General features: G+C 42.1%; 1 protein-coding gene across 4 annotated transcripts in view; it reads left to right on the forward strand.

Moving 5' to 3' along the window:
* The first annotated feature begins 239 nt into the window (after window positions 1-239).
* Window positions 240-26,228, forward strand: part of dgcr2 (DiGeorge syndrome critical region gene 2) — a 56,795-nt gene continuing 30,806 nt past the window's right edge. The window contains exons 1-4 of one of the 4 annotated variants that reach the window (XM_069933632.1): window positions 243-440; window positions 2,405-2,437; window positions 3,310-3,432; window positions 23,099-23,224. In XM_069933632.1, the coding sequence (XP_069789733.1) occupies window positions 362-440; window positions 2,405-2,437; window positions 3,310-3,432; window positions 23,099-23,224 (361 nt within the window). In that variant the 5' untranslated portion in view covers window positions 243-361. Of the gene's footprint in view, window positions 441-2,404; window positions 2,438-3,309; window positions 3,433-23,098; window positions 23,225-26,228 lie in introns of all 4 variants that reach the window. The other 3 variants (XM_069933631.1, XM_069933634.1, XM_069933633.1) reach the window with 3 other exon arrangements.

Below are 26,228 nucleotides of genomic sequence, written 5' to 3' on the forward strand. Positions count from 1 at the left end.
CTCCTGTGGATGCTGAAAAAACTGGCAGAGTTCCTCCAGCATTTCGGTGTGTTTTTACTTTAGTCCAAAGGCCCGCCCTTTAGCAAGAAGGCCTGTCTATTGGCCCGATCTTTAGCCAGAAGACCTTCCTATTGGCCCGAAGGCCCGTCCTTTAGCCCAAAGCCCCGCCTATTGGCCCGAAGGCCCGTCCTTTCGCCTGAAGGCCCGGCCCCCCTTCTTGGCCGACCGCCTCCCTCTATCCCAGAATGCGCGGCGCGCTGCTGTCGCCATCTTGTATGTTTCCCTAAAGCAAGGCTGAGAATCGGTGCGTGTGGCGGGGGTTGGAGCTGCTGCAGCCGGCTGGAGGATGCCTGGCGGATAAATGTGGCCCCAACCCACCATCCCTCTGTCGTTGTTGCTGCTGATCGGAGTCGGAGTGGTGGCGAAGCCAGAGCGGCCAGGTAGCGGGGGAAAAGCCGGTGCGAGGGGCGGGGGCCCCTGAGCCCTGTGAGGAATCGAGGGCTTATTCCTGGGCAGGGAGGCCGTATCACGGTCGGTGGGGGTGCTGGTTTCATTGGGGCCGAATCGCTGATGTTATTGCTTGGACCATGGCCTGGGAACGGGTTACTTCACCATGGCGGACGGTGGGAGCAGTATTGAGCCATCGACTCTCCGGAGAGCAGTGCCACCAGGGTCCTTTCGAGATACTCTTCTGGCTTCACGGAGATGGTGCCTTGCAGTGTTTCATAGCTCCAAGGGCTGACCTCTCTCTCTCACTTCGAGAATAGATTAACAACACTGATCTCGCCAAAAGAGCCTGCTGCTTGGACCCACGTATATACACTTTCACATAAATAAGCTCCCATTCCTTGCTCAGCACTATAAATCCTAGTCGACAGCAATCGTGAGTGAAAGTAGCAATGCACAGAAATGTGACCTTAACGAGGTGGCAGTGGACATAGATTAAGAAATTTTTGTTGTCGGAATGGTGTCTGCTTGGGAATCTCAGTGGGCCAGACAGCATCTTAAAGAGTGAGAAATGGTCAGTCATGGTTTTGGATCGGGGCACTTTATAAATACCAATCTGCAATATTTGTTTCCCCTCAGTCTGGAATCTGGTTGGATGCCCCTCGCTCCGAGTGATCTGAGTTAAGGAGAGTGAAGTTGTGTGTCCAGGTTTTCAAATGACACCCGGGGCATTTGTTATGTAAATAGAAGCAAAAAAAGTTAGAAGAGATGCAGACAGTTTGAATGGACAAAACAGTGGTACATGTTATTTAGTGCATGGAGTGTGCTGCCATCCAATTTAGATTCAAGAATTATAATTTTTCTTTAAATAGCATGCAACTGGGAATTGTGCAGTAGCAGAGAGATATGGGGGTTGTTGAAAAAACATTCAAAGGCTAAAATAGCCTTTATTTCAAGCTGAAGTGTAAGATATATGGAACAATGATAAATCATTTAAATTTGTCTTCAAGTTATACTGGAGCTAGTCTACTCTAACCCTTGCGTTTTGTCTTTTATCATAAAATGGCACGATGCTGAGAAAACAATTGAGCTCGTCTTGTCATAGGAACTTTTTTTTAGTCCCAGGATACTATTACCTTGCAGTGCAAATTATTTTTCACCTAATGCTTTTTTTGAAGGCCCTGATTGACTCTCTTTCCAATACCCCCCACCAAGCAGTCTTTCAAGTTATAACTTCTGTCTAGAAAAGGCAAGTTTTTCTCCATATTCCTTGCATTTTCTGATCAATAAGATGATTCTTTGCCCCTGGTCTTTGAACCATGTCTTGTGGAAAATGTTTGCTTCTCCTCTTCCCCTTCAATACCAGTTATGATTTCAAATCTCTCAATCTTCCTTGCTCTAAGAACAGCAATAGCCTCTCCAGTCAGATCTAGTGTACAAAGTTTTCCCCCATCCCTGCTTGTCACACTCCAATTGTAGTCTAACCAGACTTTCATATATATAAAAATGATCCATGTGGCATCTCTTGTTTGTACTCCAGTATACTTTATACTTGCTGTTTGATATTTTTGTGCAATAATCTTTCTGTTTGTACTACTACCAACTGATTCATAACCTATCCTTTCTCCACATGGGTTATGTTGGAGCCAAGATGTACATGGCTTGTTTCTATGCATCCATAATGATGCTGTGGTCTACTGCATCTTGGAGGATTCTTGCCCTTCCCTCCCTGATGGCACAGTGCTTCCTGTGTGAGTAATGTTTAACTGAGAGATGGATTCCAAGATCTTTCTCACCTGGGCCTGGAATATTAAAACCATATTGGTAAAGAGGCTTTAGATGGTATCCTGAAAATGGACACATTTTCACACGATCTTTAGGCTGGGGAATATCTCCTTAATGTGTGGGCAGTTTTGGGATGTGGTTAACCTTTCTTAAAATATTCATTCTGTTATAGGTCCACGGCTAGGTCTGGCAAGACTTTTGTCAGGTAAGAGTTTTATAACAGTTTATGGAATATAAATTGCACATTTTTATCATTGTTGCAATTTGTTTGGCATCACATGATGACTGCTTAAAGCTGATTTGCAAAATAAATCAGAAGCATCTGCCAGCATGCGTGAGGAGTTGGGTTGGTGTAGTGGTTAGCGCAACCCCTTTACAGCACCAGCGATCGGGACCAGATTATGTTCGAATCCCACGCTGTCTGTAAGGAGTTTATATGTTCTCCCCATGTCTGCGTGGGATTTTACCTGAGGGTTCTGGTTTCCTCCCACCCTTCAAAAAAGTATCAGGATGTAGGTAAAGTGGGTGGCAGGGACTCGAAGGGCCGAAATGGGCTGTTATCATGCTGTATGTATAATTTAATTTTTAAAAAAAACAAGTTTCTGACACGTGCTACCAGATGGAGATGGATGAGTTTTGAGTTTGGAGGGCTCTTGTGCTCTTTGTAAGTTCTCCATGTGTCAATGATCTATCCAAGGCCACCTGAGAAAACCATGACTACTGACATACCAGCTGACTTCCTTGTGGATTATTCCCATTTCCACAGTGGACCTGGCCCAGGTGAAGTCAGAGTGGAAGATGGTGAACTGGAGCATTCCTGAGTAGCACTAATTTGGGATTTTAACTCAACCATTAAGCTTTCATTTCATTCAAATGTTGACAGACCCATTGTTTAATGGGAACATATCCACTTCTGACTGGTTGCACTTTGTTATGCCTCGAGAGAAATGCAGGTCTTTTCCCTGCCAAATCTCTCCCCACTTCTAAACCAGCTGAGCAGGAATACCCCTGACAGTGAAAGTATTGTAGAAGCAGCATTTGGATGAGCAGCTGATGTGGTAACATTACTTTACGCAGAGCTGCGCTGTACCCCTGGAGAATTTGCTTGTAAGACTGGAACTATTCAGTGTATTCCTCAAAGCTGGTATTGCGATGGCTGGCAGACCTGTGAAGATGGCAGTGATGAACTGGATTGCCCAGGTAAGGAATTAAACTCTGGAATTCAGTCCGTCATGCAATCTCAAATATGTATTTGCTGTTGGGTTGGGTTATATTTTTCACATCAATGTACATGGAAGTAAATTTCCCGAGACTCTTAATCAAGGTGCCTGCACTCTATTTCAACTTAGAATCATGATGTTGTATCATTTTATATAGAAGCTTGCAGGCAAGTCTGCAGATGCTATGATTGTAATGCAATACACAAAATTACTGGAGAAACTTAGCAGGTAATGCAGCATCTACAGGAAGTAAAGGGTAGACAATGTGAAGAAAATGAAACACGAGAGTCTGCAGATGCTGTGATTGTAGTGAAAACACAGAAATGCTGGAGGAACTCGCCCAGATTCGCAGTGTCCATAGGAGGTAGGGACACCAATGTTTTGGGCCTGAACCCTACTTCAAGGAATAAGCAAAAAACAGGAAGACATCATAATAAAGACTGAAGACTGACAGAGGAAGGAATTCAGGCCAGCAAAAGGTGTTAATGGAATATAAGAGGAGAGGTGAGAATTGAGTTTGGCCCTGTGAAAGGAGACAGAGGGAAAGGAAAGAGAGAAGACTAGAGCTGGGGAAAAGGCACAAGGGGAAGAAGTGGGTGGGGGGGGTGGAATTAATGGAAACCGGAGAAGTCAATGTTAGTGCCATCTGGTTGGAGGGTGTCCAGATGGAAGATGAGATTGTTCCTCCAATTTGCGTGTGGTTATAGTCTGGCAATGCATGAAACCGTGGACAAGCAGGTCAGCCTTGTCGATTACCCTTTACTTCCTATAGATCCTGCATTATCTGTTGAGTTTCTCCAATGCTTTTTGTTATGGCATGCAAGGTGTCTGTATACGATGGTGTGGAATTGTGGCACTGACAGGATGATGTGGGGTGGAGGTGAAGATCAGAGAACTTGAATGAGGTGCTTCTTGGAGTAAGGTTTTGGTTCAGTGTAGAAAGGGCTGCCTCTTCTGTCTGTGGAGAGGTGCCTGTAAATTGAAGACATTATTTAGACTTGTATTCATTGTTTTAGTTGGTGTGTTTTGAACTTAACAGATTAGAGAACTATAAATAATAAAATCATGGAAGAGCAGATTCTTTATTTGTACTCCGGAATGTGAAAGCGAATCTGTCCTGTGTGATCATGTCAGCAGTAGCCATCTGTGGGTTTAAACTCTTCATCTGCAAGATACTGAACTGCATTCTGAATCTTAGCTGCTTTCCATAAGGGAAGGGGGAGGAGTTTTCTCCAGATGTGGTCTCTGCTTTGAGTGGAGCAACATCAGTACAGGATAGGTGTGATTATTAGTATTCTGAGAAGAAAAATGCAGAGGTATTTCCCCCCCCACTGATAGATACAATGTACTTGCTGTCTTAGTGAGAGGATTAAACTTTTAGCATGCATTAGCACTTTAGAGCAAGAGGCAGGTTAGTAGAGGAAGCAAAATGTAGTGGTTGTGAGGATTCAGTGCATTAAAATTAAAAAAATTCTTCCCTTGATTCTTTGATCAATCACCTTCATTTTCTGTCCTGTGATTCTTGACCTCTCAGCCAATTAGAATTGGCCTGTCTCTATTTTGTTTGTATTCTTCATAATTGTAAATATCTATAGGATTCCATTGCAGCCTTATGCTGCTTCAAAGTGAACTATCCCATGCTCTCCAGCCTATTCAAGTACCGTAAAACCCCTGGTGTCCGGCACCTATCGGGATTGGTAGATGCCAGATAAATGTATTTTTCTGTTGTTTGAGACTTGCTCTTACAATGCCTAATACCTGCATTAAGAGTAAACAGTTTAAAAGACAAAATTACTTGTACTGAACCAACTTCACTTGCATGAAAATATAAACCTTAAAGCATTTTACTTTTATTTTCAGTCACGTTCTTTGAAAATGTTTAACCTTTGCTGCATCTGCAGTTTTCACTCCCTTCAAGGAGCTGCCTGAAAGACAAACAATAACATTAGCCCCACCCCCCACTCAAGTTTACAGATAAAGCCTCTGACCAGGGACACTCTTACTAAAGCAGTGATAAGAAGACACTTTAATAAGAGAGTCACCCCAACAGCCAACCAGCTCATCATCCTGGGCGACACCATTGCTGTTTCGCACAACTTTATTCAAACAGCTGCTAAGAGCTGGCTGGATATTGGCTCCCATTTTCACAAAAGGTTGATGTGTTATTTCAGAGTACATTTACACTTTTAAACTTGCATATTTTCTTACATATTTTATTCTTTTAATTTTTAAAAATTTAGTGACTTTTTTTGTTGGTTGTTTGAATTCCTGACACTGGGGTTTTACGGTTACTAAAATTTTGTAAATTTCCCATACCTTCTCAAGCCTTTCCATTTCTTTCTGAGCAGCAGGACAAGTAGATGCAGCATCCAAAGTTATAACATACATCATGATTTTGTTGGCCTTCGTTTGGCCAGCATGGTTGGCACAACGCCTTTACAGTGCGAGCGATCAAGACCAGGGTTCGGATCATTTGCTCTCTGTAAGGAGTTTATACATTCTCCCCGTGTCTCCATGGGTTTTCCCCCTCCCATTGTTCAAAATTTACTGAGAGTCTAGGTTAATTGCGTGTAATTGGGCAGTGTGGGCTCCTGGAGTGAAATGGCCTGTTACCATGCAGTGCGTCTAAATTTTATACATTTAGATTTAAGGTCCTTGTAAAAATCTTGATCCTTTTTTAATCATTTTGATGACTGGCACTGTAATTTGGGCTTTCAGAAAGCTCTTGCTAATAAGGCAATTGAAGCTTGTGCAACTGAAGAAAGAATATTGATGTGGTAAGAAATTGAGAGATTTTGAGAAGGAAGGTTGGTGGGAATGATAATGGTTGGAAGTACAAGTGGTTCTGCTTTTTGGAATCTGCACTGGAGCCACAAATATTCAGCCTATTTTTAAATATCCTACTTAATGGAATAGAATGTTATGTCCCTAGTTTGCTGATTATATAAAGATAGATGATGTTGACGGCAAGGAGAACATTTATATTTTTAAAAACTAGAATTAGTAAGTGGGAATTGATATGGGGCAAGTATAATGTTATCCAGATTAGACAGAACAAAATACGATAAAACAGTCTGAAAAATGAGACCAGAGAGATGGTAGGTCCATACACATTACTGAAATATCATGAATAAGGGCATAAAAGAACAAGTAAGGGCTTTGTAAAGTTAGACATGCAACATGGTAATGGGCCCTTCCAGCCCATGAGCCCATACCTTGCAACCCCTGTACATTTTGAAGGTTGGGAGGAAGCTGGAACTGGGAGAAAGTACATTCAGCACCAGATTGAAGCCACCTCACTGGTGCTAGCCGTGGTAGTTCCTGTAATGTGAGTACTGAAGAACAAAGACTGGAATATAAGGAGGTTCATGGATAAAGTGGTATGGCAAAAGTATACCAGACCACTCATTCAGGGCTTGGAATAAAAATGCCAGGTATGTATTCAAACTGCATATTGATACATTGGAATTTAAAATAGTATCTTATCAGGAGAATGACAACTAAACCAAATGATGGTGATATGCTGTAGTATTTCCAAAGCAGTTACAGGTGGGTAATTACTGGCCTTGTCTGTTAAACCCGATCCCAAAGAACAGACAAAATGTAAAGGCATGTCAAAAATCATAGAGTCCTTGTTAGAGTGTGCCCATGGTTCTGTGAGTAGTTATAGACACTCTATCTTAGGGAAACAGTAGAGAAAGTGCAGTTCAGAATGAAACCTAGAGTCAAAGACTTTTTGAAAGGGAAATTCATTTTATTCCCTGGAGTTCAGGTGGTTAAGGGATGATTCAATCTGATTTCTCGATTGGTAAATAATCTCTTTGGGCGACAGAATCTATAAGTGAGAGTTGGCCCCTTCATGGTCAAGTTGGACAGGAGAGTATAAATTAGATTTGTTCTGCTTCAAGTCAATTATATTGGATGGACAGTTAATTTGAAATCAGTTTGATAGGTTGTTGATTTTGAAGAGAAGGTGGTCATGTTGAGTTGGGTCTTATCAGCCTTGTTCTTGTTGAATGCTCGAAGAGTCAGGTGAATAACCTGGCTTGTGATTTAAGACCAATATCCGTGGGAGGGCTGGGTTATAGAAGCAGCACCTGGTGGCATCAATGGCTCTGCAATGATGGTGTGACATTTCTTGCCCATTCATAATTTTCATTTAGGTGATAATGATGGGCTTTAAAGAAGTTGGGAGGTTCAGTTTACATATGATACTCTGTGTCTTTGTGTAGGTTAACAGTTGTTAATGCAATCCTGATCTCTGTATCGGACTTGTCAGCCACAAACGAGCCTGCAGCTGACGTGGACTTTTTACCCCCTCCATAAATCTTCGTCCGCGAAGCCAAGCCAAAGATCTCTGTATTATTGTTATGTTTATTAATCTGAAACTTAATAAAAAGAGTGATAATGAAAGTGTTTCTTCAAGTGGTTCAATCAATGGTCCAAAGCATCCGAATTAAGTTGTTCTGGGAATTGTAACAATTACCCCCCACCCCCGCAAAGATGAAGCAATATGTTCAGTCAGAATGATGTGTGACTTGCAGGCGAAGCTCCAGGGGTGGTCGTGATCCTGCGTGCCTTTTGTCCTTGTCTTTTTAAATATGGGGATTCACTGGCTTTCTTCCCCCCCACCCCCCCCCCCTCAACTCCAGTTTAAATTCCATACAGAATACTTTGGAGGTCTAAGAACCAATGGTATTGAAGTCTTGGTGATTTGCTGCAAGCCTCACTGTGGTCCTGGTGCACAGGCAGATTGCTCTGATCTAGATGGTATCCAGCTGCTTGATAAGTATCATGACCCCTCGTTGGCACATGGAGAATTCCATTACACCCCTGTGAGTGGTGGAATGAGGAAATGAGTAATTTTCTCTTGAACATCTGGCCTCTGAACAGGTTTTGTAGCTGTAGCATTGCAAGGCTATTCCAGTTGTGCTTGTGATCAATTAAAAATTTTTAAAAATCTAGACATTCAGTAACAGGCCCTTTTGGTCCACAAGCTAGTGCCACCCAATTAACCTTCAACCCCTGATACATTTTGAACAGTGCAAGGAAACTGAAGGCCCCAGAGAAAACCCATGCAGACATGGGGAGAACATACAAACTCCTTACAGACAGCGCGGGATTTGAACCCCGGTCCTGATCGCTGGCTCTGTAGCAGTGTTGCATTAACGGGTACACTAACTGTGCCGCCCAGTGATGACCTCAAGATTGTTCCTGAATCAGGTGAGGTTAATGTCATGGGATGACAAGAAGTGACAGCTAAGAATTCCTCTTGCTACAGATGGTCATTCTGTTCTCTTGCTTGATCTGTCCCCCTCCCTCTGTCTTGAGCTCTGCCAAAATTATTTTCAAAGTAATATTTCTGGTAGTTTACTAGATGCAAAACTTTGTTGTTGTGGTCATCTGAATATAGTTTCTAATCTGTAATTTCTAAATTAAAATGTTAATGAATGCCAGTTAAATGTGTCTTTAAGTGATTTTGTTTCTTCTCAATATTTCTTCATTATTAACATTTTTCTGTTGGGAGAGCTGTCAGAGGCCAACAGGCAGTTTGATAAGTTTTTCAGTAATCTTTCAAGGGATGTGGCCTTTGCAAGCAGAGCCAGCATTTACTTGCTCATCCCTGACTGCCATTGAGAAGGTGGTGGGAAGCTGCTTTCTTGAACTGCTGCATGGAGTACCTACAATGCCTTTAGGAAGGGAATTACAGGCTTTTGATCCAGCGACGATGCAGAAATGGCAGTATATTTCTAAGTTGGGAGGGTGTGTGGGTTGGTGTGCAGCATCTTTTCATTTGCTTTCCCATATCTGTCTAGCTCAGTGGTTCTCAACCTTTTTCTTTCCACTCACATCCCACTTTAAGTAATCCCTCTGCCATTGGTGCTCTGTGATTAATAAGGGATGGCTTAAGGTTGGATGTGGGTGAGAAGGGAAGTTTGAGAATCTCTGCTCTAGACTCAATTGTTACTGAAATATTTGGCTTGAAAAAAATTGCCATTGGCCCATTTCCTTTGGAGTCATGAAACCGTGAACATAACCAGCCAATTAGATACGAATAAAACAGTGGTTTTCAAACTTTTTCTTTCTACCCATCTTAAGCAATCCCTTATAATCACAGAGCACCGATGCCATAGGGATTACTTAAAGTGGTATGTGGGTGGAAAGAAAAAGATTGAGAATCACTGGTCTAGCTGCTAGATATGGTGGGTCTGGAAGCTGCTGCCCAAGGAGTCTTGGTTCACTGCTGCATTGCATCCTGTAGATGGTACAGACTGCTGCTTGTGTGCATCAGTGGTGGAGTACGTGAATGGTGGTTGATGGGGTGACTATCAAACAGCTGGCTGATGTGTCCTGTGTGGCATCGAGATTTTTAAAGTGTTGTTGAAACAGCACTCATTCAGACAAGTGGAGAGTATTCCATCGCACTCCAGAGTTGACCTATTTGAGTAGGCTTTGGGGAGTCAGGAGGTGAACTATTCATTGCAGGATACCAAGCCTCTGACCTCTTCTTGTCTCCACATTAAGTATACAGCTATATGAAATAAATACAAATGTTCCTGGTAGATAGTAATTCCTATCTGAAACTGACCAATCACAATTTGAGTTTTGAACCTTCTGACATTAAGTATGTCTATTTTTACCTCTGAACATTTGGACTCACCCTTTACCTCAGCTCATCACTTGCTGACTTCCTTATTAATCTTGGACTCTCTCTGCACTCAGCTAGTTTCGCAGCTTTAGGGAGAACCGGGAGTGATAGTGTAAAAATCCCTGCCTTCCAAGAAGAAAGTATTTTTTAAAACAAATCAACTCTTAGAAGGGTGGTGGAAACCTGGTTCTCCCTCCAACCGATAATAATTTGTACTTGGCTAGTTCACATTCATGTTATAATTTACTTGTAGAAGAGAACAAGTTGATGGTCTAATTTATGCCATCTTCCAGATCAATGTCATTTCCCTCATCTATTTCCCCTAACGCCCTTTGATCACTTACATTAAGGATAATTTGCAGCAACCAATTGAACTTAACCAGGTCAGCCCTGAGATTTTGGAGAAAACTGGAGTACCCAAGGGAAATGCATAATCTCCACCCACAGAGGACCCAAGGCCATAAGTGAGTGGCTTGTGAAGAAACATGGCTACATGCAGCAGTGTATAACATCTAGATCCTTAATTTTTTTGAATCTGAGATTGAGAAATTCTTGGTAAAGGATGATGTTGAGGGACATGGGGAGGAAAGGAAGATGTACTTTTAGTCATGGATCAATGATATATGCCACCATTAATGTCAAAACTGCCTCAGCTTCACAAGATACAAAAGTGGAACTCGGCTAATCGGCCTGTCAGGTGTGCTCTGCATTTTAATCATGAGCTGATCCTTATCACAACCTCACTCCCTGGCCTTCTCCCCATAACCCTTGAAGCCCTGACTAATCAAATACTTGTCAATTTCTGTCTTAACCCAACTACCTCGCTTCCACTGCCGCCTGTAGCAACAAATTCCATGGACTCATGACCCTCTAGCTAAAGAAATTTCTTTACATTTCTGTTTTAAATTAACACCCTTTTATCCTGAAATTGTGGCCTCTAGTCCTAAGACTCCCCTACAATGGGAGACAACTTTGTCACATCTACTCGTCCAGGCCTGTCAGCATTTGAAATGACTTTTTGAGGTCCCCACTCATCCTTTTGTACAGTTCAAGAGCCATCAAATGTTCCTCATATGCTAACCCTTTCATTCCTGGTATCATTCTAGTAAATATTTGAACCCTCTCCAATGCTAGCACATCCTTTCTCAAATAAGGTGCCCAAACTGCACTCGAACAAGTGAGGTCTCACCAGCGGCCTATAGAATCTCAACATTGTATCCCTGCTCTTGTATGCTATTTCTTTTGAAATGAATGCCAACATTGCATTTGCTTTCTTCACTACCAACTCAACCTTTAGGGTATCCTGCACGAGAACTCCTAAGTCCCTTTGCACCTCTGAATTTTTAATATTTTCCTCATTGAAATAATAGTCTATCAATCTATTTTTTGTACCAAAGTGTATGACCGTACACTTCCCATTTCTTTGCCCATTCTTCTAATCTAGCCAAGTCTCTCTGCAGACTTTCTGTGTCCTCAGCACCACCAGCTCTATGGCGTATTTTGGTGTCATAAGCAAATTTAGCCACAAAGCCATCTATTCCATTATCCAAATCATTTATATATAATGTGAAAAGAAGCAGCCCCCAACACTGACCCCTGCAGAATATCACTGGTAACAGGCAATCAACCCAAATAGGATTCCCCTTATTTCCGTTTCCTGCCTGTTCACTGAAGTTAACAACCCATGCTAGTAACCTCTCTGTAATTCCATAAGCTTGCATCTTATTAAGCAGCCTCGTATGTGGCCTTTTGAAAGTCTAACTACTTCTCCCCTGTATGTCCTGTTTGTTATCTCCTCAAAAAATTGTAGTAGGTTTGTCAAGCATGATTTTCCTTTAAGGAAGCCATGCTGACTTGGACCTATCTTGTGATGCTCCTCTAGGTACTCCATAACCTCATGTTTGACAATTGATTCCAACCACAGACATCAGACTAATAGATCTATGATTTCCTTTCTGCTGTCTCCTTCCCTTTAACAGTGGACTGACATTTGTGATTCTCCAGCCCTCTGGAACCATGCCAGAATCCAATGATTCCTGGAAGGTGATTACCAATGCCTCCACAATCTCTTCAGAACTCGTGGTTGCATTCCATCTTGTTTGGTAAACTTAGCTACCCTAAATTATTTTGCTTCCCAAGTACCTTCTCTCTCGTGATCTTGACAGGACTCACTTCACTTCCCAGAGACCTTTCAGCATCCAGTAAGCTACTAATAACTTGCACCATAAAGACTGATTCAAAATATTCATTCAGTTCCTCTGCCATCTCCTTGTCTCCCACTATATCATCATTTCCTAATGGTCCTATGTCTACTCTGCTCTCTTTTGCTCTTTATATACTTTAAAAAAAAGCTTTGAATCCTCTGATATTTGCTAACCTTTCATAATTTATTTTGCTTCGTAATCACCTTCTTAGTTGCCTTCTCTGTTTTTAAGTGTCCCAGTCCTCCATCTTTCCACTAATTTTTGCTTCCTGTATGCCCTCTTTTTTGCTTTAACTGTCTCATTTTCCCATTCGCAACTTTCTTTCCTTTTGGTATGTGCCTGTCCTGCATACTCATTTCTCGCAAAAACTCCAGCCATTGCTGATCCATCTTCCCCATTAATGTGCTCTTGCAATTGACTTTGGCCAGATCTTCTGTCATGTGACTGTAATTTCCTTTACTCCGCTGAAATATCAACATGTTGGACTTGAGCCTCTCTTCAAATTTCACAGTGAACTCGAACATTTTTGTGATCACTGCTTCTCAATGGTCCCTTTACCTTAAGCTCTCTAATCGCCCAATCCAAAACAACCAATTCCTTGGTGGGTTCATCAAGAAGCTGCTCAAAAAAAAAACATCCAATAGGCATTCCACAAACTCTCTCTTGGAATTCCGTACTGACCAGATTTTCCCAATCTACTCTACTTTCTTAAAATCCTCCATGATTATCGTAACATTATCCTTCTGACATGCCTTTTTTATTTCCTGTTGTATTTTGTTGTCCATATCCTGACTGCTGTTTGGAAGCCTGTATATAACTGCCATTAGGGTCCTTTTACCTTTACCATTCCTTAATTCAACCCATAAGGACTCTACGTCTTCTGATTCTATGTCACTTCTTTCCAACGATTTGATATTGTTATTTACCAGCCACTTCCTCTACCTCCCTGCCTATCCTTGTGAGATTCTGTGTATCCTTGGACATTTCACTCCCAATGGCAATTATCCTTTAGCCATGACTCAGTCTCAATAATGGCCACAACATCGTACCCTCCAATCTGTAACTACAGCAAGATAATCTGCCTTGTTTCTAATGCTGCGTGCATTTCAGTAGAACAACTTTAGACTGGTTTTTGAATGTACTGTGTCTCTGTCGCCCCTCCGGTTGCAATTTTGTCCCATCACCTGCTTGTCATTCTTGCTGCACACTATCCTTGGTTTATTTCTGTTTTGCGTTACATCAGCTTTGATACTCTGGTTCCCACCTCCCTACAAAATCCATTTAAATCTTCCTTAACAGCCATTTTATACCTGCCTGCCAGGATATTGGACTTTTTCGAGTTCAGGTCGATTTCAAACATTTACCCAAGAGAGATCCCAGTGACCCAAGAATCTAAAGCCCTGCCCTCTACACCAGTTTCTCAGCCACACATTTATCTGCCTAATCTCGCTATTTTTGCCCTCGCTAGCACGAGGCACAGACAGTAATCCTGAGATTACCATGCTGGAGGTCCTGCTTCTCAGCTTCCTTCCTAATTCCTTGTATTCCCCCTTCAGGACATCAATACTTATCTTTCCTGTCATTGGTTACCAACATGTATCAAGACATCTTTCTCATTTCCTCTGTCTCCTCGGAATGTTTTGGATCCAATCGGAGACAGCCCGGCACCTGGGAGGCAACACACCATCTGGGTGTCTTCATCAAACCCTCAGAATTTCTTTTCCATCCTCTTCACTGTAGAATTACCGATCACAAATTCATACTTCCTCACCTTTTGCGTCACAGTGCCAGACTCCTTGCCAGAGACCTGGTCACCATGGTTGTCTTCTGTCAGGCCGTCCTCAGCAATATTATCCAGGATGGTATAGAGTACTGGTTGCTGAGGGGATGGCCACAGAGGTGCTCTCTACTAACTCCCTGTAGCTCCTGTCTATTATCTCTTCATTCTACCTGATGAGCAGTAGGCCATCAAGCCATAGCTCCAGTTCTTTAACACAATCCTTAAGGAGCTGCATCTTGGTGCATCTGGTGCAGATGTAGGCATCGGGTTGGCATAGAGTTTCCCAGGGACCCCACATCCAACACTCGCCATAGAGCACTAGCCCTAGAAACATATTGCCTAGTCTAAACAGTTTAATAGAAAATACATAATTCACTTACCCACACTATAACCCTTGCTTCTTACCTGTTCTTGTCAAAGCCTTACCACTCTGACTCAGACCACTCCAACGATTATTGTGTCGCTACACAGATCCTCACTTTTAACTTATTGCTGTGGCCTCGCCCCTTTTTAAATTCTAACTGCTCCTCAGGTCACTTGACCTCTCTTCCTCCAATCAGCTGCTTCTTCTCATCCAAGATGGCAGAAGATCTGTTCCTGTGTCCTTTGTTCCAAAACATTTAGCTGCCAGCTCGCTCATGAATTTGGATAAAGCCTGAGCTCCAGATGCAGTTTCCTTGAACCACATTTGATTTTTTTTTGGTCACTGTATGGGGGAAAGGTGGAAATAGCCAACTGGAGAGATTAATCTCAAATTCCAGATCACGGTTTAATTCTTTTGGGAAGTGACATGACCTTTGGCATTCGCCGGTGGTGGAGGGGGGTGTGAACAAAATCACAAGATGTGAAACTGCATGTCAATGAATTTCACAACAGGTTGGTACTGAAAGAGAGAACTTTTGGAACATGAGCTTTTGAAAAGCAGATGCTTTCATTTCTGAGTTGGAAGTTCCTGATCACAGATGGTGTTTGTAGGAGAACCTTTATTGGCAGGAAGGCAGAACTTAGAGTTATGGAACTGTTGCAGTTATTGAAATAATATTTTTGCAAATGGAGACAAGAAAGTTGCTTGCTTTGGGCAGTGAGGAAAATTACTACCATATTGGAGCATGTCTCTGGATTCATGGAATTCTTGGATTTTTGAAAGATGTAAATAATCAGCATGTCCTCCACAAAAACTTAAAGAACTTTTCAACTCTGAGAACAGAAAGGACTTGCTATTTGTCGCGGACACTTTTCTGGCTCTTTGGTTTGCTGTCAGCCAGTAAGAATTTAAGTGTGTGAAACTGCAATGTCTGGCTTTTGAAAGATTGAGTTGTTTCAGTCGAATGATGAGATGTTGACCCTTATTAGTCAGTGATATGGGGCACAAATGGCAGCAAACCATGTATGCTTGTCACTCAAACATGCAACAATTATAGATTTGTCCTTTGCAAGTCCTCAAGTTAACTTGAAGTGCTTCCTATTTTGGACTGGGAAAATAACATCAAGTAGGCTGGCAATTGTTACAGGATGGTTGCAGCATGGAATGAGATTGTTCAGTCTGTTCATCTCTATACTTTTGCATGCAAGATTAATCCATCTGGTCTTGCTCTGCCATCTTCACAGTTCTACAAATTACTTTTTCAGATAATCATCCACCTCACTAGTGTTTGAATCTATCTCCAATGCTACTTGCGCCATTACCACTCAAGCCCTAATCGTCTGATTTAAAAAAAAAAATTCTTTGTAACATTTTGGTTCTTTTTCCATTCACCTTAATTCTGTGACAGCTGGTTCCTGATTTCCCTACCAATTGCTCTCTATGATGTTAAACATCTCTATCCCATGTTCTGACAGCCACACATGATCCCCAGCTTCTCCAGTTTGTCAGTGTATCTCAAGTCTCTCATCCTTGGAATCCCTTTAGTAAATTCCTTCCACACTCTGGCAAAATCATCTTTCTGAAAGTGCAGTGATTACAAGCTTGTGGCTAAACCAGTATTTTATAAAGGTTCATTATGACTTCCTCACAATTTAAAATCTGTGCCTTTTATTTATAAAATGTGCTCCTCGATGCTGTTTTTTCTTTCTTGCCTACCCAGACATTCTCAATGAACTATACACATGTATCGCCAAGATCTCTGTTCTCTTATTTAGAATAGCGACCTTTAGTGTATGTGGCCTCAACAAATTGTTTTGTTGTCATCTATCGGACCATTCCTCCAGCCACTCTGTGATCTTCTTCATCTCTTCTGGCTTTATACAAAGCTAACCACTCTGATCTTCAGGGGAACCAATGTTGTCCCTTACTATCCTTTTGCTCTTAATATACCTGTAGAAACTCTTAGGATTTTACTTCACATTGTCTGCCAAAGCAACCTCTTGACTTCTTTTAGCCTTTCTGATTTAATTCTTGAGGTTTTTCTTGCAGTTTTATACTCCTCATACGTAATTTGCACCATGTTGCCGTTATCTGCTGTATACCTTATTCCAAACCAGATCCCCAATATCCCTCGAAAACCAAGGTTTCCCATGCCTGCTAACCTTGCCTTTAATCCTGATAGGAACATACAAACTCTGTACTCTCAAAATTTCACCTTTGAAGGTCCTCAGCTTACCTCACATATCTTTGCCTGAAAACAACATATCCTGATCCACTCATTCTAGATCCTTTCTCATTTCCTCAAAATTGGCCTTTCTCTAATTTAAAATCTCAACCCGAGGCCCAGACCTGTTCTTCTCCATAATTAACCTGAAATAAATGGCATTATGATCACTGGACCCAAAATATTCCCCAACACGAACTTCTATCTCCCTTCTAATAGGAGATCCACTATTGCACTCACTAATTGGTACCTCTATATTATTGATTCAGAAAACTTTCCTGAACACATTTGATAAAACTCCAATCCATCCAGCCCTTTTATAGTTTGGGAGACCCTGTCAATATGTGGAAAATTAAATTCTCATCCTATCACAACCTTCTGCTTCCTGAAGCCGTCGGCTATCTTTCTACAGATTTGGTCCTCCAATTCTCATTGACTATTGGGCGGTCTATAATACAACCCTATCAGTGTGGACGTATCTTTCCCATCCTTCAGCTCCACCCATATACCCTCAGTAGACGAACCCTTTGATGTGTCCTGCCTGAGCACAGCTGTGATATTTTCCCTGACTGTAGCATCTTCATCTTCAACATTCATTGGAGCGGCTTCATCTCCAACATCGAAGTACTCGATCTGGCAGAGGCCAACAGCATCGAATCCACGCTGCTGAAGATCAAACTGCGCTGGGTAGGTCACGTCTCCAGAATGGAGGACCATCGCCTTCCCAAGATCGTGTTATATAGCGAGCTCTCTACTGGCCACCGAGACAGAGGTGCTCCAAAGAAGAGGTACAAGGACTGCCTAAAGAAATCTCTTGGTGCCTGCCACATTGACCACCACCAGTGGGCTGATATCGCCTCAAACCGTGCATCTTGGCGCCTCACAGTTTGGCGGGCAGCAACCTCCTTTGAAGAAGACCGCAGAGCCCACCTCACTGACAAAGGAGGAAAAACCCAACACCCAACCCCAACCAACCAATTTTCCCTTGCAACCGTGTCTGCCTGTCCCGCATCGGACTTGTCAGCCACCAACGAGCCTGCAGCTGCCGTGGACATTACCCCTCCATAAATCTTCGTCCGCGAAGCCAAGCCAAAGAGAAAGAAAGAGCATCTTAGTATATGTGCCACCTGAACCAAATAATCTGCCTACTTTAATTGCAGCTAACATTTCCATTCCACCTCTCAATTTTTAGCCCATTAAAATCCCAGCCTCATTATGTCCATTTTCTGCAACAACACTGGCTCATTCCATCTCAAAGTTGATGTGATCAGCAGCAGACGAAAAGCTTTTTATTTTACTGCCTCATAATTTCACCTTCTCAGAAATATTCCAATTATTCCACATATCGCCCTTGACTCATCTGCTATGCTGCATACATCTCTTTCTAGACTAAAAACATTGTTTTCTCTTTTCACTGATTCTCTCCATTCTGCTGAGTTTCTCCAGCATTTTCTGTTTTCTCTTTATTTCAACTACATCTTTCTTTGAGACTCCAGTAGTGTGAATTTCCAGGAAAATACTGATATCGAATACTTGTTCAGTACTTCAGATATGCCCACTGCCCTCAGATAACTTCCCTTTTTGTCACAGATTAGCTCACCCATCCTCTTGTTTGTGTGTCAATTTTACTCTTGTATCTTTGGTCTCTCTCCTGGGCAGTTGCCTAAATAGTAGTGAAAATCTCTCCATTTGTAAAGGTCTCCCATCGTTCAATAACAGTGCTGGCTGGCTGTCCACCTTTGATTCCAGTTTACTTGGGAGAGTTCTATTTCCATCTCATTGAAATGTATCCAAAATTAAATTGAGTACTTTCTAATCTTGGAATGATCTTAGTACTTCACATTCTAAACCTTTTCTGCTTCCTTGATGTTTCTCCACTGATACTTGCTCCATTTTCCCAGAATCCAGTTTAAGTTCGTTATCAGTGTTCCTCTGTACCAAAGTGGACACTCATACACAGCACATAATAATTACGTATATATCTGGATATAATTTAAAATAAATGTATGCATACTTATGAATGATTTACATGATTATAGGACACCATTCATTAATCTCACAGCCTGCGGGAAGAAGCTATTTCCCAGTCTGACAGTCCTGATTTTGATGCTTCTGTACCTCCTTCCTGATGGCAGTAGGTCAAAAGTGCTGTGTGTTGTATGGAAAGGGTCCTCAATAATTCCCATTTAAGCAACGCTTCCAGTAAATGTTGTCAATAGAGGAAAAGGAGACTCCAGTGATCCAGTCTAGCAATGCCACTTCCCCCTTTGGCCAGTGTTGTACAAATCAAAAAAATGTTCTCCAGAATACATTTCGGCAACTTCTTGCTCCCCTTGCCCTTGGTTGTTGCATTCCCAGTCCATATTTAGATAGTTGACTCTCATTATCACTGTTAATATCTTTTACACATTTCTGCAGTTTTGCTGCAAATTTCCTCCTTTAATCTTGATCTTTCCAGGGCAGCCCCTCTCTCTCGCTCTACTACAATGTTCTCAGTCAATATTGCCATTCTATTTCCTTTCTTGCCTTCCCTATGTTTCTTGACCCTTTTTTTTAAACCAGGTCTCTATTAAAGGTGCATCATAATCATTACACCGTCAATTAATTACACCTTCATCTCCCCACCTTAGTTTAAACCTAATTTAGACTGTAGTTTCTTCCATTTATCTTTCCTAATCCTGCAATCATTTTGGTTTACCTGGTGTCCAGCTCTGACAGGCCTAGAAAAGCCAACACCCTGTATACTTAGGCTTCAGACATAGTGTGTGTCAGGTCAGTCAAGAATTGAATGCCTACATTTAAAGTGACTGATTAATAAAATAATTTCAGACCTTTACAATGCTTTAAACTCCTTCAAAAAAAATGACACAAATTTGGTTAATTCCAACATGTGTAAATTGCCATGTGGTTGCATTTCTCTTTTTTAAAAAAAAACACACACACACAAATGTAGGAGGTTGCTTTCTACATGTATCAGTCTAAATTTGGTCAAAGTTTAGAATGGTGGGGAGGAGACTTTGCTCCTTTAATGGATTGGTCTACATATTTGAGGAGGTGAGTCTCAAACCTGAGATTTACCATGGATTACCATAACTGTTGGTGCTTTCAACAAGTTGTGGACGACAAATGTAGCAGCAGAAGTTAAGAACTCAAAAAGTGAAACAAGCTAAATGTCCACATGCATTAAACTGATGCGTAATGAGAGCAATAAAATTCCTGACAATGTATTTCATGATGAAGAGTGAAAGAGTAAACATTTGTGAAAAGGTTCACATGCATTAAAAGTTGTGGCAAACTTCAATTATTTAAACTTCTCTTTTATCCAGTCTATTTTTTTCCATCATTGCTGGATCCTTGACTAAAGTTTGGCAGCATTTGGTAGCTTACTAGACTGTAGTCAGGCCCTATGTAAAAGCAATCTGGAAGGTGATGAAGGAAGGTACAGTTGAGACATGTACAGGAAGGTGAATGTGAAACTGACATTAAAGATTATTGGAAAAAACCCATGGTTGTACCTTTATCTTTACTGTATCTTTGCGGAAACTGCCAAAATGTTTGGCCTGGAAGTCAGCCTGAAGAAAACTGAGGTCCTCCATCAGCCAGCTCCCCACCATGACTACCAGCCCCCCCACATCTCCATCGGGCACACAAAACTCAAAACGGTCAACCAGTTTACCTATCTCGGCTGCACCATTTCATCAGATGCAAGGATCGACAATGAGATAGACAACAGACTCGCCAAGGCAAATAGCGCCTTTGGAAGACTACACAAAAGAGTCTGGAAAAACAACCAACTGAAAAACCTCACAAAGATAAGCGTATACAGAGCCGTTGTCATACCCACACTCCTGTTCGGCTCCGAATCATGGGTCCTCTACCGGCACCACCTACGGCTCCTAGAACGCTTCCACCAGCGTTGTCTCCGCTCCATCCTCAACATCCATTGGAGCGCTCACACCCCTAACGTCGAGGTACTCGAGATGGCAGAGGTCGACAGCATCGAGTCCACGCTGCTGAAGATCCAGCTGCGCTGGATGGGTCACGTCTCCAGAATGGAGGACCATCGCCTTCCCAAGATCGTATTATATGGCGAGCTCTCCACTGGCCACCGTGACAGAGGTGCACCAAAGAAAAGGTACAAGGACTGCCTAAAGAAATCTCTTGGTGCCTGCCACATTGACCACCGCCAGTGGGCTGATAACGCCTCAAACCGTGCATCTTGGCGCCTCACAGTTTGGCGGGCAGCAGCCTCCTTTGAAGAAGACCGCAGAGCCCACCTCACTGACAAAAGGCAAAGGAGGAAAAACCCAACACCCAACCCCAACCAACCAATTTTCCCTTGCAACCGCTGCAATCGTGTCTGCCTGTCCCGCATCGGACTGGTCAGCCACAAACGAGCCTGCAGCTGACGTGGACTTTTTACCCCCTCCATAAATCTTCGTCCGCGAAGCCAAGCCAAAGAAGAAAGAAGATAAAGGACACTATTTGACTAGCTGAGTTTCTCCAGCACCGTGTTTTTACTTTAACCACGGTATCTACAGACATTTGTGTTTTACTTATTAAAGGCTATAGATGCTTTACACATTATTGAAAAGGGATGTATAATCCTGGAACATTATTGATTTTAAACCAGTGGTTCTCAACCTTTTTCTTCCAACTCACATACCACTTTAAGGATTTCCTATGCCATAGGTGCTCTGTGCAGTATAAACCACTGGATATTGGGACATGGGTTGAGCAAGTCAGAAGGCAGTTCTCAGAAAGAAGCAAGGACCACAGAGAATTTCAGTAATCTCACGACCAACTAAAATACTAATGTTGATACTGTCAGCTGAGAAAAGACGAAGAAGGAATTCAAAACTGCATTAGATCAGATGACATTAGGAAAATTGGTTGTCATAGCAAATATTTAAAAAATAAAGGAAAATCTTGTGCAAAAATGCTTTCTTCGAAGAGGGCAACTTTTAGTTAAAAATGATTTGGACTGATTAGATTGGAATTAAAAATTGGTGAATAAAACAATAATTGATAAATTTAATATGTGATTATGGTAGAGAATGAAGTTAAATATTGAATGGACAGACAAGAATTTAAAGAATAAAATTGACCAGGAGTAAAAATAGATTAACAGCAACACCAATGAATTAATTGGCAAGTTTAAATAAAATAGCTTGTTGAAGGATAAATGGAGTAATTGGAGACCAAAACCGAGATTCCTGTGAAGGGAGAATTGATAGAATTAATAGAGTTTTTCCCTAGTGAAGACAGTTGAACAAAATGCTAGAAGTGTAAATATAACCAAAAATTGGGTAATTTGGAATAATAAATCTTTGAAAAATGAGCGCCAATGCTGAAAAAAATTTTTAGGGGATCAAGAACATGCAGTATTAATTTGTTAAAAGCAAATGTTTAACTAATGATAGAATTGTTGAATGTATTGGAGAAAGCTAACATGGTGATGCTGATTTGGTGTTTCAATTTTAGAAGGTAATTAATAAAATGCAATGGGATAGCAAAACTGAAGGATAGTGGCATTGTCAAGTGTACCAAATAGAGGTGGAGAGTATCTGAGCAGATCTGAAACCAAATGAGTATCCCATACTGAACCCATACGGGTTCCTATTGCAAACCCATTTGTTTGAAGGAAATGAGATGTTCCAGAGAACAAATCCAGGTATCTAGCATTTCAGTGTGTTTTTACTACAATCATCTGTCTCTCCCTTTTCTCTGTCTCCTTTTACGCAGTCATGATAAATTCTTACCTTGACCCTTATCATATCCAATTAACACAGTCTGAATTCTGAGATTTCCAGCTTCTGGCTCATTCTGGTTATTCCTTGAAGAAGGGCTCAAGCCTGAAATTTCAGCAATATATCTTTGCTTTTTATGGATGCTGAAAAGACCAGCTCAGTTCCTCCAGCATTTTGGTGTGTTTTTACTGCATTCATGGGGTCTGCAGACACTCGTGCTTCACACAAATCCAGATAGGTGGTGGGAGGAGATTCCTGAAATAAATTATCTTCTGCTGAGTGAATGGGATAGTCGTGGCCTAAAGGTTTTCGGATCCTTCTATGGCCTCTCCCCTTCTGTCGTTGTTAACTTTTCCATGCCTGTGAATCTTCCAGAAGCTGCACTGTTGCATTTCTGGCCTATTGCACATTTCCCTTATTGACTTGTATACTTTTCAGTATTCCTACAGTATCCCAAGCATCCTGGAACACTCTTCTCAAATCTCTATTCAACTTTACTCTTTAATACACTATAATCCATCTATTGATCTCACCTGTTCTAAGCTCCATCTGTGGATTTATCGATGAAGGGTTTTTTGAGGCATGTTGCTATGTAATTGAAGTGTTGATCAGTTGTACAGCTGCAGACACAACTCCAGCTTATTGTAATGGCACCTACTATCTTTTCCTTGCCAGGGGTAATTAGCAATCACCGGGTGCACCACACAAAGGACACCCCTGATCTGAAGCAGGCCCGTGGGAGAACTGCCGAGGACACTCGTTTCTACCCCATCAATGTGGCCCAGCCCTTCCAGTTCACCCGTAAGTTGCAGTCTTGCTGTCTTTTACTTTTGAACAAACTCTTTAAAAGTTGAATTGTAGAAGTTTCTACTATTTTGTGATAGGGAGTTCAAAGGCTTGTGTTAAAGAAACCACACAATTGGCTGGAGGACAACATTGTAAATGACTTCTGAGTTCTTGAGTCTTACCGTGGTACTGTTTGTAAAAGTGCTAAAGGTTCCCTGAATCATGGCTCCTTTGTGCTGACTTATCAGGTAGGGTGCCATGTTATGCGTAGCAGTCAGTGCAACATTGTTACAGCACCAGTGACCTGAGTTTGAATCTACCGCTGTCTTAGATGATTTTGCACGTTCTTCCCCTGAATTGGTGTAAATGAGCGGCATGGGCTTTATCGAAATTTTAAAAATTGCTGAAGCTGCTTCCTCTTACTGGAGCTTGGACAGTTAAAGTGCTAACTCTCTATATTTCGTGAAGATACAGAACCTCACTTGGTTACAGGAGGGTTTAATTTTTAGTCCAATTCCTTTTTGATAGCCTGCGCCTTGCTCCCAACTGGAACTGACTCTGTCCAGGTTGCCCTCCTGTTGGAATGGGCTCTGAGCAAAAGTAACAGCTCTCCTCTTTATTATTAGTGGCATATCTGTTCCCATCACTCTAGCTTCCCAATCAGCCTTGACCAACTTCAACTTGCCTTGCGTCCAAAACCCTCTTAAACCTATGTCAAGCTCCACCTTCAGTGCTGTAGTTCTCTGGAGACTCATCTCTACACTTTAATATTTTGGCCTCAGCCCGCTGCCTACTTCCTGTCTAATAGACTGCAATCAGTGAAGATGGGCAGCAGCAGCATCTTCTCCGTGACTGCATTCAACACCAGCACCCTGTAAGAATGAGTACACTGGCCCGTACTATATTTTCTCTATACCTTCAGTTGTACAACCAAATACCACTTCAAATCCATTTTTAAGTTCACTGAAAGTTGATAAATATCAATTAATGATAGGAGAGATTTGGCCTCCTGGTTTGGTGCCAAGATAACAACCTCTCTCTCTCAATGTCAGTGAGACAAAATAGATGATCGTAGACTTTATGGGAGGGGTCGTGAGGTAGAGCTCACCCCTTGTGAGATAGTAGACAGCTTCAAGTAAACATCTCCATCGATCTGACCTGGACCAACTATTGTCAATGCAATGGTCAAAAAGGCACCCCAACTTCTCTATTTTCTTGGAAGACCACTTTTGGCATGTTCCTTAATAACTTCTACAGGTGCACCATTAAAAGCAGTTGCTGGAATGTGGAGCAACAAACAATCTGCTGGAAGGAGTCAACAAGTCAAGCAGGGGTGACCCTTCATCAGGACTGCATGTGCAGAGGAGAGACCTTTTGTAACAAGGGCAGGGTTCACCAATTTTCCCCCTCTGGCCCCCTTCCACCCTGTCCACATTATACTAGCATTCTCTCCTCTGCATTCAGTCCTGATGAATGTTCCCAGCCCAAAGTTTTTCCCACTGATGGCGCTTGATCAGCGGAGTTCCTCCAGCAGATTTTTATATCCTAGCTGGTTCAATCACAGGGTTGCAAGGGAGCAGCTCTTCCAAAGATCAGACAAAGCTGGACAAGATGGTGAATGCAGCTCAGAACATCACACAAACCCTCCCTCCCCTCCACGGACATCTTCTGCCGAGGAAATGCAATCCACCCCCCGGCCATGCTTTCTTCTCCATACTCCCACGAGGGAGAAAGTTCAAGGGTGTGAAACCAGCAGATTTAGAGTTAGTTTTGTCCCTGCAGCCATCAGGCTCCTGAATGAACGTTGCAACAATGATCATCTGCCTTTACTATTTTTTTCAATGTAAGACTATAATTGTGCTCCTGTACTTTGTATAGCAATATGCATGTTAGAGTTGACTTGCTGCAACAACCCCTTCACATTATTACCAGGTACAAACAGACAATAAACTTGAATGAATAGTAACTCAAATGTTACCAAATTCCTTTGTAGATGTAACAGAATAGCTGCTTGTCATGGTTAACCTGCATGATACAATAATACATCAGCGTGGCCCATTTCAGAGCCGTGAGGTGTTTTAAATCGTGGTAGGATCAACTTTGTTTTCTCCATTTAAAGCACCACTGAACCCAAGGATATAAAACTTGTGCTAACTGGCTGTCGAAGCAGAGCATGAGTGGCTGCATGCTTCATTCAGCTGATGATTTGGAATTCCTCAATACATGAAGGTGAAACAAACTGCAAGAGTATCAGGAGAAAGCAATGCTCTGTGATTCAGGGGATGCTCTTCAGGGAACACAAGAGATAGTAGATACTGGAATCTAAAGAAAAAAATAAACTGCTGGAAGAAATCTGTGGGTCGAGCAGCACCCATGGGGTGGGGGGGAGGGAAGGAGGAGAAATGGTCAATGTTTTGGGTCAAGAGTCTTGGATTTGAGAGGGAAGATAGCTTGTATAAAGAGAAGGGGGAGGGTGAGTGGGTAAGCAAGGAGCCAGTGGGTGATGGGCGAGTTGAGGTGACGTGAAAGATTGTGGATGGACAAGTTGGTGCGGTAGTGGAGAATCCAGCATCTTGGAACTGGAGACAGGAACCTTGCAGACAGCAAACATACTTTGCAAGTTGGCCATCTGGTATGCTACTTGTCTTGTGGCCGAGAGCATTTGGAAGAGCCATTTTCCCTCTTTTAACTTTTACATTGACTGGCTGTAATTGCTGGTGAAACTGGTGTTTATTGCCCCCCCCCCCCCGCCCACCACATTAGCATTAAAGGGTGTGGTTAGCTCAGCCATTTGAAGTGCCATGTGATGTACCCTACAGTTTCCTTTACCTGCACATCTGATATGGTTCCCTCTGCCCCAACACGCACAAGGACTGGATTCCCCACTAAAGTCAAAGGTTACTCTTTATTGTCATAATAATACATTAAAAATATAATATACATGATGTACTTCAACTTTTGTGTGCTGTAAGGCAAAGAGTCATCATGAGCATCACTTGGTGCCCCTTGTAGTAAGAGA

This window comes from Narcine bancroftii, chromosome 4, assembly GCF_036971445.1.
Source record: "Narcine bancroftii isolate sNarBan1 chromosome 4, sNarBan1.hap1, whole genome shotgun sequence".
NCBI lineage: Eukaryota > Metazoa > Chordata > Chondrichthyes > Torpediniformes > Narcinidae > Narcine > Narcine bancroftii.